At 42.2% G+C, this 12,913-nt stretch overlaps 1 protein-coding gene across 4 annotated transcripts in view; it reads right to left on the bottom strand.

Annotated features, from left to right (window-relative positions):
- The window catches only part of dnaaf1 (dynein axonemal assembly factor 1), a 177,459-nt gene that overhangs the window by 124,594 nt on the left and 39,952 nt on the right, over positions 1-12,913 (bottom strand). For 2 of the 4 annotated variants that reach the window (XM_041192135.1, XM_041192137.1), the window contains exons 5-8: positions 7,444-7,615; positions 6,592-6,665; positions 5,062-5,233; positions 3,221-3,294 (exon numbers count right to left, since the gene is read on the bottom strand). In XM_041192135.1, coding sequence (XP_041048069.1) covers positions 3,221-3,294; positions 5,062-5,233; positions 6,592-6,665; positions 7,444-7,615 — 492 coding nt within the window. Of the gene's footprint in view, positions 1-3,220; positions 3,295-5,061; positions 5,234-6,591; positions 6,666-7,135; positions 7,146-7,443; positions 7,616-12,913 lie in introns of those variants that run through there. The other 2 variants (XM_041192138.1, XM_041192136.1) reach the window with 2 other exon arrangements.

Genomic DNA, 12,913 nt, shown 5'->3' with positions numbered 1-12,913 from the left:
TGTCTCTGTGCACTCTTTAGAACAGTGTCATGAAGTTTATATCGCCTCTCTCTATCCTTTCTGCCAAAATGCATCACCTTACATTTATCCATATTAAATTCCATCTTGCCACTTGTCTACCCATTCAGTTAGCCTGTGTCCTGTAGCAGTTGATTGGTAACAGCCTTGCTGATTGCCAGTTTGGTATCATTAACCAAGTTTGAAATTTTACTCTGTATTCCATTATCCAAGCCATTTATATATAAGCCTAACACTGATCCTTGGAGAACACGATTGTCTCCCTTGCACCGGTCTGAAAAACAACTTACAATGACTCACTATTTTTGTTTTTGTACTTGAGCCAATTTTTTGTTTTATCTAAGCTAACAGTGACCCTCCTATTCCATGAACATCAATTTTGTTAACCAGCTTTATACATGCTATTTAGTCAAATGCTTCTTAAAACTCCATATAAACAACATTCACTGGAATCCCTTCATCAACCTTTTCTGTTGCATCATCAAAATTTTCAATTAGATTGGTCAAACATGATCCACCTTTTCCAAATTGATGCTAGCTCCCCTTTATTAGCTCCAACCTCTACCAAGTGCCTGTTAATCTTATCCACTGATTTTTCACTGTTTATTCCTTTTACAACCTTACCTTAAGGGGGAGGAGTGAGTGGAGGGCTTAATGAGTTTAATAAAAAGGTGTGGACTATATAGTGGTGTTTTACTAAGAAAGGTGAAAGACCACGTTAGGGTCTGGTGCAAATAGAAGCACAGCATATACCAGAGCATTACAGCATTAAATATAAATTCTAAGAAATAGGAACAGGAATAGGCCATTCTGTTCATCGAGCCTGTTCGCTATTCAATAAGATCATGGCTGATCTGATTGTAGCCTTAACACCACTTCCCTGTCTGCCTCCCCCCCATAACCCTAGACTCCCTTGCGGATCATCTGTCTAACTCAGCCTTGAATAAATTCAATGATTTAGCCTCCACTGTTCTCCAGGGAAGAGAATTCCAAAGACTAATAAGCCTCTGAGAGAAGAAATTCCTCCACGTCTCGGTCGTGAACAGGTGACCCTTTATTTTAAAACTGTGTCCCTAGTTCTAGATTCCCCAAGGGGAAACTCTTCTCGGCATCAATCCTGTCAATCCCCTCAGAATCTTATATGTTTCAATAAGATCACCTCTCATTCTTTACACTCCAATATGTATAGGCTCAACCTTTCCTTATACTTCACTGAACTGCTTCCAATGCAATTATATACCTCCTTAGGTAAGGAGACCAAAACTGTACACAGTACTCTAGGTGTGGTCTCACCAATGCCCTGTACAGTTGAAGAAAGATTTCCCTACTTTTACATTCCAATCTCCTTGCAATAAAGGCCAACATTCCATTTGCCTTCCTAATTACTTCCTGGGCCCACTGCTAATTTTTTATGACTCGTAGGCAAGAACCCCCAGATCCCTCGGTACTGCAGCATTCTGCAGTCTCTCCCCATTTAAATTGTATTCTGCTTTTCTATTCTTCCTGCTAAAGTGGACAACTTCACATATTCCCACATTATAGTCCATTTGCTCAATTTTGCCCACTCACTTAGCCCTTTGTAGACTCTTTCTGTCCTCACATCTTGCTTTCCCACCTATCTTTGTATCATCAGCAAACTCGGTCAAACTCTATACTTCTTTCATTAGTTTTCTTTCATGTTGCAATTTTTTCCGTTTTTTTTTAAGTCATCCTTTGCAGGTTTATAAGATTTTCCCAATCTTCTGGGCTATACTAATCTTTCTAGCATTGTACGTCTTTGCTTTCTGTTTGATACCATCCTTAACTTCCTTAATTAGCTGAGGATGGTGCATCCTTCTCAGACTCTTTCATCCTCAATGGCATATATCTTTGTTGAGAGTAATGGAAAAAATTCCTTAATTGTCTGCCACTGCTTCTCTATCGTCTTAGCTTTTAACCTATTTTCCAAATCCACTTTCGCCAACTCTATTATCAATACCCTCTAATTGTCTTTATTAAGTTTAAGACACAAGTTTCAGAGCCACATTTCTCACCCTCAAACTGATTGTGAAATTCTATCATGTTATGATCACTCTTACCTAGATGACCCTTTACTATGAAGTCATTAATCCTGTCTCACAGTACATCACCAGATCTAAAATAGCCTGTTCCCTGGTTAGTTCTAGAACATATTGTTCTAAAAAAAACTGTAGCAAAAACAGTCTATGAATTCATCCTGAGGCGATCTTTGGCAATTTGATTTGTCTAATCTATATGAGGATTAAAATCACCCACGATTATTGAATTATCTTTCTTACAAGCCCCCATTATTTCTTGATTTATACTCTTTCCTACAGCATGGCTACTGTCAGTGGGCCTATAAACCACTCCCACCAGTGACTGCTTTCCATTGCTATTTCTTATCTCCACCCAAACTAATTCTACATTTTGATCCTCAGAACCAAGATCATTTCTCATTATTGTACTGATGTCATCCTTTATTAACTGGGATACTCTACCTCCTTGTCCTTTCTTCCTGCCCTACCAAAATGTCAAATACCCTTGAATATTTAGATCCCAGCCATGGTCACTTTGCAACCATGTCTCTGTAATGGCTATTAAATGATGCTCATTAACTAACTGCAGCTGCCTCAAGCAGTGCATTTGTTTATCACTGACAAAGACTGAATGAATTTGTTTAATATGCAGCCCATTGGAGAGCATACCAAATGATGGTGTGGAAGATATAATAGAGTTTCTATGAAGGGATATATTAAGTGATATTGTCAGAGGCATAGGGCATATAATAGGTAAAGGTGGGGTTATTACAGTATTTGTTGTTCCCGAAACGCTGGAGTGTAATATTGCTGCCTGTTCAGTAAAATAAGGTTGGAGATTTTCTACAGCTCCCGACAGCTCCACAACCATCAGTCAATTTCCAATTCACGTTCCCAGCTATATTTGCAGAAGATGTTTCCATTTTGTTCAGAAACCAAGAAGAGCCGAGGCCCTCAAAACCCACAGAGCCCAAGGTTAAAGAAAGACTGGGTAAATAATGGAGTGTAAATTGGGAATGTTCTGCCACATCAGGGTCGTCTCATTGAAATGAATGGGGTGAGAGATGCTGTCAACAGAACGCATCTGTATCATCGACACAAGCTGCCGTGTAGCAGCCACTTAAACTCAAAGGTGTGACCATCACTTCTAAAGGCCTCTTACTTACCCTGGTGATCCTCAGTCTCTGTTTGTACTTTCCCATCTGCCATTGCTGACAAAGTGACTGTTGCAATAACTGAGCTGTGATTTAAACAGCAACAAAAGAAATATTAAAACATTTCATTATAAACCCTATGCTCCCTCTTCATCCCTGATAGTCTAATATCTCTGAGCTAAAGAAGGATCAGTGATGCTAATCTCAGGACACTTTTACACAGCTTCCCTGACCTGTTTATGACACAAAACTAGCTGGGACTAAGTTGTGAAGAGGATGCAAGGAGGTTTCAAGCAGACTTGGACAGGCTAAGTGAATAGGCAAGAACATGGCAGATGAAATATAATGTGAATACATGTGATGTTATCCACTTTGGTAGAAAAACAGAAAGACAGAATATTTATTAAATAATGAAAGGTTGGGAAGAGTTGATGTCCAAAAGGACCTGGTGCCCTTGTTCATCAGTCACTGAAAGCTAATATGTAAGTAAAACAATCAATAAGGAAGGCACATGGTATGTTGGCTTTCATCACAAGGGGATTTGCGTACAGAAGTAAAGATGTCCTGGTGCAGTTGTATAGAGCCTTGGTGAGACTGCACCTGGTAATATGTACAGTTTTGGTCTCCTTATGTAAGGAAGGATATACTTGTCACAGAGGGAGTGCTTTGGAGGTTCACCAGACTAATCCCTGGGATGGCGGGATTGATTTATAGGAGAGATTGAGGAAACTGGGCCTGTGTTCTCTAGAGTTTAGATGAATGAGAGGTGATCTCATTGAAACTTACAAAATTCTTACAGGGCTTGAGAAGGTGGATGTAGATGGGATGTTTCCCTTGGCTGGTGAGTCTATCCTGGGGACATAATTTCAGAATAAGGGGTAGGCCATTTAAGACTGAGATGAGGAGGAATTTCTTTACTCAGGGGGTGAATGAATCTTTGGAATTATCTACTCCAGAGGGCTGTGGAAGCTCAGTCATTGTGCACGTTCAAGGCAGAAACTGATAGGTTGCCGGAGACTAATAACATCAGTGCATATGGAGATAACGGGGGAAAGTGTTGAAGTAGATGATCAGCCATGATCATTGAATGGTGGAGCAGGCTCGACGGGCTGAATGGCCTACTCCTATATTTGGCCTTTTTGGTCAATTAATGACACCATCAGCACTTCTGTTATCAAAAACACTTTCATCTGTCAGTGTGAATTAATCTTGCTCTGCTCTCAGCTCCTCTTTCTGCTACTGAAACCCTTATAAGTCCCTCCATCAACTCAAGGCTTGACTTCTTGAACACCCTCACACTGGCCTCTCAAACTCAATCATCCACAAACCTGAACTAAACCAAAGCTCTAGATGCAACATCCTTACTAGGTTCTGCACACACATCACCTGCCCCTGATCTCTTCGTCGCCACTATCCCTCAGTGACTCACCATCTCCAGTTCAAAATTCATATGATGGCCTTAACTCCACCCTCTCTTACACTGCTGCACATATCAATCACACTACTAACACTACACCTCTTCTCAACATTCATACTTTGCATTGGAATAGTAACTTACAAAAGGAAATTGCATAAATATCTAAAAGTCAAAAAGAAATATCGTAGGACATGGGAAATAGCAGGGAAATGAAACTACTTTCGATATCTCTTTCAATGACCAGCACAAATACAATGGGCTGACTGGTCTCCTCCAGAAGGGGATGATTTCATAACCTGGTAAACAATGATGTCAATAATTAACTAAAAATTAGATGTCAAAAAGAATAATCAACGAGGCTTTTGAAGTTAAAGAAAAGCTTTATCCCTCCAACACTACAGGAGGCAATTAAATCCTGAGAACAATAACAACTCACCTGGATCCTGAGTTCTTCTTGGCTTCTTCCTCATGTTTTGGTGAATTAACTTCTTGTATCTCCATTATCTTAGTTCCTTCCTGTTCAGGCAGCTGGTCACCTTTTTGCAGTTTACTTTCTCCTTCACTTCTCACAGGTTCGGCTTCTTCGCTGCAGGTGAGCTGCTCAGTTGCTGAAAGTACATTAGCACAAGGATAACAGAGGCTGGGCTTTGTGCAAAAGATAAAAGCAAAAACTGCAGATGCTGGAAATCCAAAACAAAAACAAAAACAAAAATACCTGGAGAAACTCAGCAGGTCTGGCAGCATCTGCGGATAGGAACACAGTTAACGTTTTGAGTCCGAATGACCCTTTTGTATTTTTGTTTTTGTTCTGGGCTTTGTGCAATTGTTCTCTCCCCACTCAAAACATGTGCTGATGCCTGAATGAAATGGGAGGGGCAGTGTGTGTAGTGTGAGTATTGCTGAGCAGGATGTGAGAGGAAAACAGTGTCAATGTGAGGAGGCAGTGTGTTTTACTCAAAAGGGTGTGGGTTATCACCAAGTATTACTGAGGGTGTACCCACATCTCATGGACTGCAGCTGATCACCACCTTCTCAAGGGTAATTAGGGATGGGCGATAAATGTTGACCTAGCCAACGACGCCCTCATCCCATGAATGAATGAAAAAAAAAAGTATTTTATCAGGACATCACTGAGGCAGATGGGGGTATCTCAGTAAACGTTACTGAGGCAAAATTAGGCTATATCAGCAAGTATCAGAAAATGGGAGCAAGTATATGAGAAAGCATAACATAGAGTTTTACCAAGGTAATCAAGGGGGTTTGCTTGTGTCTTTTACTGAGAGAAGTGTGGGTCATATCAGAAAACACTATAGTAATAGATATGACATCAATCAGACAGCATTCCAAAGATGGGAGTGGGATATAGAGAACGTTATTGTGTACAGTTATGGCATGCTATATAGAGCTATTGTGATGGGTTATGGGGTATATTGGAGTGTGTTCCTGGGGAGGAAATGTAATATATTAGAGTGGTACTGTGGGGCTCATGTGTGCTTTCCTGTGCAGGAATTGGGATATAAGTGTGCAGGATAATGTTGGATTTTGGGTCATATTTTAGTTATTGATGAGGTTATTACAGTATTTGTTGTTGTGTAGCTTGACTGGAATATTATTGGTTGGTCCAGTACCGTAAGGTTGGAGTGTTTTCTGTTGCTGCTGCAGCCTCACAGGCATCAGTCAATTCCCAATGCATGGTCCCAGCAGTGTTCACAGAAAACATTTCCCCTTTGTTTAGAAACCAAGAAGAGTCGAGGCCCACATTACACACACACAGTCAAGGTTAAAGCAAGACTGGGTAAATAATGGAGTGTCTATTGGGAATGCCCACATCAGGGTCGTCTCATTGAAATGAATGGGGTAAGAGATGCTGTCAACAGGAGGCATCCATGCCATTGACACAAGCTACTGTGTAGGAGCCGCATAAACACAAAGGTATGATCATCACTTCTAAGGGTCTCTTACTCACCCTGGTGATCCTCAGTCTCTGTTTGCACTTTCCCATCTCCCATTGCTGACAAGGTGACTGCTGGAATAACTGAGCTTTGATTTAAACAGTAACAAAAGATATATTAAAACATTTCATTATAAACTCTGCATTTCTTCTTCATCCCTGACAGTCTAATATCTCTGAACTAAGGAATGATCAGTGACAATAATCTTAGGACACTTTTACACGACTTCCCAGACCTGTTTAGCCTTTCAGTCAATTAGTGACACGAACAGCGCTTCTGTTATTTAAAACACTTTCATCTGCCGGCGTGAATTAATTTCGCTATGTTCTCATCTCCCCTTTCTGTTATTGAAACCCAGATCAATCCCTCCATCAACTCGAGACTCGACTTCTCGAAAACCCTCACACTGGCCTCTCAAACTCAATCATCCACAAACCTCAACTCATCCAAAACTATAGATCCAACATCCTTACTAAATTCTGCACATACCACCTGACCCTGATCTCTTCATCGCCACTGTCCCTCAGTGCCTCTCTGTTTCCAGTTCAAAATTCATACCATGGCCTCCTTCCCCACTCCATTAAACTGCTGCACATATCCATCACACTAATAACACTACAGCACTCTTCACCACTCATACCTTAAAGAGGAACAGAAACTTACACATAGGATTTGCATAAATACATCAAATGCAAAGATGACAGTTATAAGGGTTATTGTGAAAGAGATTAACTGAAAATAGATGTCAAGAAGAACAATGAACAAGGTTTTTGAAGTGAAAGAATAGCCTTATCCCTTCCTCACTACAGGGCACTATTGGATCCGAGAACAATAATAACTCGGATTCAACAGAACAATCTCCTCACCTTGATCCCGCATCTTTCTTGGCTTTTTCCTTGCATTTTGCTGAATTGAGTTCATAGATCTTTGTGCTTTTAGTTCCTTCCTGTTCAGACAGCTGGTCAATTTTCTGCAGTTTAGTTTCTCCTTCACTTCTCACAGGTTCTGTTTCTTCACTACAGGGGGGGTGCTCAGTTGCTGAAAGTACATTAGCACAAGAGATACAGAAAGCTGAGCTTTTGCGATCGTTCTCCCCACTTTGGCTCAAATGGACTGGTGTCTGAATGAAAAGTGATGGACAATGTGTGCAACATCAGTATCAGTGAGGGGTGAGAGCAATATAAATATTACTGATAGTATCGTGAGATATATCAGAGAACACAATGGAGAGTTGTGGCATATATCATAGAGCTTTATCCAGACAGATGACAGGTATATCAGGGTCTGATACCGAGGGAACTGTGGGACATATGGAAAGCATTATGGTGATTTAACAAATATAAATCCCCGAATCCAACCAATAGTCTCCTCATTTGCTGAGTCTAAGGTGAATAGTCCCCTCTGCAGACACTCCTCAGTAATGTGCAGCATTGCTAATGCCTTTCCACAAATGCACAGCTTCCCCAACAGTGGAGGTTGGCTGTACAGGGGCTTTGGCCTGTCCTGAAACTGGTTAGCAAGGACCACTTTCACCGTGGTAGTTCAAAGCCTGTCATTAGACAGATGGGGTTTGTCACAAAGAACTTGTCAGTGACTTCCTATGTTTCCTATTCATTGATCTGGTAGATCTTGCTCAGGAAAGGTACTGTATATGGGGTGCCCAGATGGAAGGCGGGCAGTAGATGGGCTGAACATGGAGTGGTAAGAGAGGTGCAGCACGGTGGTTTCAAGCAGCTTGTGGGTTTTTGTTAACCAGCGAATGTGCGGCGGACTGATGTTTGTGAGGACAGGAAGCCAGGGAAGAGGTGTTGAGCAGAGAGTTCCAGTTATGATGCACATTGTTGCATTCAATTGAGTGTCGACCAGACTGTGTGTGATTACCTTTGCCAGACAGGTACACAGTGCTCCGTTGCCGAGTATAAGGCAAGGCTGAAGCCCAGAGTGTTATGACAGCAGTGCCCCACGTAGATCCAGCAGGTTTGGTTAGTAGAATGCTTCTAAATTCAATCTTTGCTGCTGTTTTCTTCAGATGTTCCCGGAAGGACAGAGTCATATCTAGGGACACTCCCAAGAATGTTGGGTTGGGATGATGCTTTAATCTTTGGCCAGTCATGTAGATATACAATTCTTTTTTGGCACTGGCGTTGTGGAGGTAGAATACACTGGGTATGGTTTTAGAGGGATTCAACGTGAGATACTATATGCTGCAATAGTCCAACAGTTTTGTTAAGGATCTGGTCCAAGGATGGAGCTTGGGGTAGCACAACAGATGTCATCAGCAGAGATGAACTTGTTGTTGGCAGGTTGTTTGTATATATGTTGAACAGCGTGGGGGCCAGCACTGAGCCCTGGGATAGTCCGCTTGCCAGTCTTCTCTATGCACTTCTCCCTCGCCCGAGGTGGACTCAATCTGCAAAGGAGTATTTTGTCAACTGCCCCGACCCAGGTTGGAAGTTAGGGTGATAAATAAGGGATCTATCAGAGAATGTTCCAGAGAGGGCTGTGTAATATATTATACAATGCAATTGTGAGGGATAGGATGTGTTAATATGGGAGCTTTAGGATATAATATAGTATTATAGTCAGAGATTCTGGCCCTCATTATAGGATGTTAATGTGAAGGGCTATGGGGAATATTATTGTGTGGAGCTATATAACAACAATTTGAATTTTATATAGCATCCTTAATGTAGTAAAATTCCTTCACAGGAATGTTATCAAACTAAATTTATCACAGAGCCACATATAGGGAAGATCATCAAAAACCTGGTCAAAGAGATAGGTTTTAAGGAGTGTCTTAATGGAGGAGAAAGAGGTAGAGAGGTGTAGGGAGGGAATTTCAGAGTTTAGGCTTTGGCAGCTGAAGGCACAGTCACAAATGTTGGAGCAATTAAAATTTAGGATGCTCAAGAGAACAGAATTAGAGGAGCAGAGATACTTTACAAGGTTGTCACGCTGGAGTAGATTACAAAGATAGAGAGGTGCAACGACGTGAAAGGATTTGAAAACTAGGGTGAAAATTTCAAAACTGAGGTACTGAGGAACTGGAGACAATGTAGGTCAGTGAACACAGGGATGAGAAGTGAAGCAGACTTGGAGCAAGTTAGGATATAGGCAGAGTTTTGGATAAGTTGAAGTTTATGGAGGGTGGAAGATAGGAGGCTGGCCAAGAGAGGTTGGATAAGTCCAGTCCAGAGGAAACAAAGGCATTGTTGAGGTTTCAGCAGCAATTAAGCAGCATCAGGGGCTGAAGGGGGTGATGTTATTGAGGTGGATTTAGATTGTCTTAGTTAGAGCATGGCTATGTGGTCAGGAGCTCATCTCAGAGTCAAATAAGATACCAAGATGTTGTGAACAGTCTGGTTTGGCTGACAGTTGCTGAGGAGAGGGATGAATCTGATAGTTAGGAAATAGAGTTTGTGGTAGGGACAAAGGACATTGTTTTTTCCATTCCCAATATTTAGTTGCAGGAAATTCCTGCACATTTAGGACTGGATGTCGAACAAGCAGTCTGATAATTTAGAGGCAGGGAGAGATTAAAAGAAGGAGTGGTGAGGTAGAGCTGGGTGTCATTGGCGTACAACATGGAAACTGACTTTGTGTTCTTCGATAATGTCACCGAGGGACCACATGTATAAGAGAAATAGGAGTGGGGCCAAAGATGGATTCTTTAGGGATACCAGTGATAGGAGTGTAGGAGCACGTGATCTCCCAGCTATGATAGAATAGGTAAGAATGTAATCATGAGAGATCAGACCCAGCGAACTACATGATGGGGAAGAATGGTGTGATCAACTGTGTCAAAGGCTGAAGACAGGTTGAAAAGGAGTATTACAGGTAAAGTGGATGAGTTAAGGATGAGGATTGACACGTGGAATTGTGATATGGTGGCCATCACTGAGATGTGATTGAGGGAGGGGCAGGATTGACAGCTCAACATTCCAGGATATAGAATCTTCAGGACAGACAGGGGAGGGGGTAAAAGAGGAGGCGGCATTGCATTATTAGTTAAGGAGTCAGTTACTGCAGTAAGGAGAGATGCTATCTTGGAGGGGGCATCAAATGAAGCTTTGTGGGTTGAGTTTAGGAATAAAAAAGCGGCAGCGATATTATTAGGTGTTTATTATAGACACCCAGATAGTCAGCAGGAAATTGAGGAGCAAATATGTGCACAATTTGCGGAGGTGTGTAAAAACAATAACAATTGGGTAATTATATCAGGTAATTTCAACTTTCCCAATATAATATTAAAGGCTTGGATGGAGTGGATTTCTTGAAATGTGTACAGGAGAACTTTTTAGATCAATATGTAGAGGATCCAACAAGGGATGGCGCAGTGCTGGACCTAATTCTGGGGAATGAAGCCGGACAGGTGGCTGAGGTGGTGGTGGGGGAGCATTTTAGTGATAGCGACCACAGCATGGGACAGTTTAAGGGTGTTATGGACAAAGAAATAGACAAGTTGCAAAAAAATATTTTGGATTGGGGGAAGAGTGGATTTTAGTAAAATAAGGCAGGATCTGGCCATTATAGACTGGGAACAGCTACTTGTGGCGAAATCTACAGAGGAGCAGTGGGGGCGTTCAGAAAGGAAATGGGGAGGGTACAGGCTCAACATGTTCCCTCTAGGGTGAGAGGAAGGAGTAACAAGCCCAGAGAACCATGGATGACCAGAGATATTCAGGTTACGATGCGAAGGAAAAGAGAGACTTTCAGCAGGTGCAAGGGAAGCAAATCAGCGGAGGCATTGGTGGAGTACAGACAGTGCAGGTTGGAGCTTAAGAAAGCAATTAGGAGAGCAAAGAGGGGATATGAGAGAGCTCTGGCTGGTAAAAGTAGGGAAAATCCCAAGATATTCCATAAGTTTATCAATGGGAAGAGGATAACCAGGGAAAGAGTAGGGCCCATAAGGGGCCAATCTATGGGTGAAGCCAGAGGACACCGCTAGATTGTTGAATGAATACTTCACATCCGTCTACTCCCAAGAGAAGGAGGATGAAGGTATCGACCTCGGGGAGAGAGACTGCAAGGTTATTAAGCAAATTGATATAAGGGGTGACAAGGTATTGGAGGTGTTGGCAGGCTTAAAAGTGGACAAATCTCCGGGTCCAGATGATTTGTGTCCCAGACTGCTGATGGAGACAAGGGAAGAGATCACAGCGACTCTGACCCAAATTTTTAATTCCTCTCTGACCACGGGGGAGGTGCCAGAGGACTGGAGAACAGCTAATGTGGTTCTGCTATTTAAGAAGGGTTGTAGAGATAAGCCAGGGAACTACAGGCCAGTAAGTCTCATGTCAGTGGTAGGGAAACTATTGGAAAAAACTCAGAAGGAGAGGATCTATTTCCACTTGGAGAGGCAAGGTTTGATCAGTGATAGTCAGCGTGGCTTTGTCAGAGGGAGGTCATACCTAACAAATTTGACTGAATTTTTTGAGGAGGTGACCAGGTATGTAGATGAGGGAAGTTCAGTTGATGTAGTTTATATGGATTTCAGCAAAGCCTTTGACAAGGTCCCAAATGGGAGACTTGGAAAGAAGGCAAATGCACATGGGATACAGGGTAATTTGTATGGTGGATTCAAAATTGGCTTAGTTGTAGGAGAGAGAGGGTGATGACAGTAGCATGCCTTAGTGACTGGAAGCCAGTGTCCAGTGGCGTACCACAGGGATCTGTGCTTGGTCCCCTATTATTTGTCATTTATAAAAACGACATAGATGACTATTTGGGGGTAGGATTAGTAAGTTTGCGGATGACACAAAGATTGGCCGGGTGGTTAACAGTGAGGTCCTCGGCTACAGGAAGAGATAGACAGGATGGTCAAATGGGCAGATAAGTGGCAGATGGAATTTAATCCTGAAAAGTGTGAGCTGATACACTTTGGAAGGAGTAATTTGACAAGGGAGTATTCAATGAATGGCATGACACTAGGAAGTTCTGAGGAACAAAGGGACCTTGGCCTGTGTGTCCATAGATCTCTGAAGGCAGAAGGGCATGTTAGTGGGGTGGTGAAAAAGGCATATGGGACACTTGCCTTTATCAATCGAGGCATAGATTACAAAAGTAGGGAGGTCATGTGGAGTTGTATAGAACCTTGATGAGGCCACAGTTGGAGTACTGTGTGCAGTTCTGGTCGCCACATTATAGGAAGGATGTGATTGCACTGGAGGGGGTGCAGAGGAGATTCACCAGGATGTTGCCTGGGATGAGACATTTCAGTTATGAAGAGAGATTGGATAGATGTTGGAGCAGAGAAGACTGAGGGGGGACCTGATCGAGATGTACAAGACCATGAGGGGCATGGTTAGGGTGGATAGGGTACAGCTGTTCTCCTTA

Source organism: Carcharodon carcharias, chromosome 7 (assembly GCF_017639515.1).
Source record: "Carcharodon carcharias isolate sCarCar2 chromosome 7, sCarCar2.pri, whole genome shotgun sequence".
NCBI lineage: Eukaryota > Metazoa > Chordata > Chondrichthyes > Lamniformes > Lamnidae > Carcharodon > Carcharodon carcharias.
Note: the sequence above shows the minus strand (reverse complement) of the source record. Positions and strands in the feature narration are given on the sequence as shown.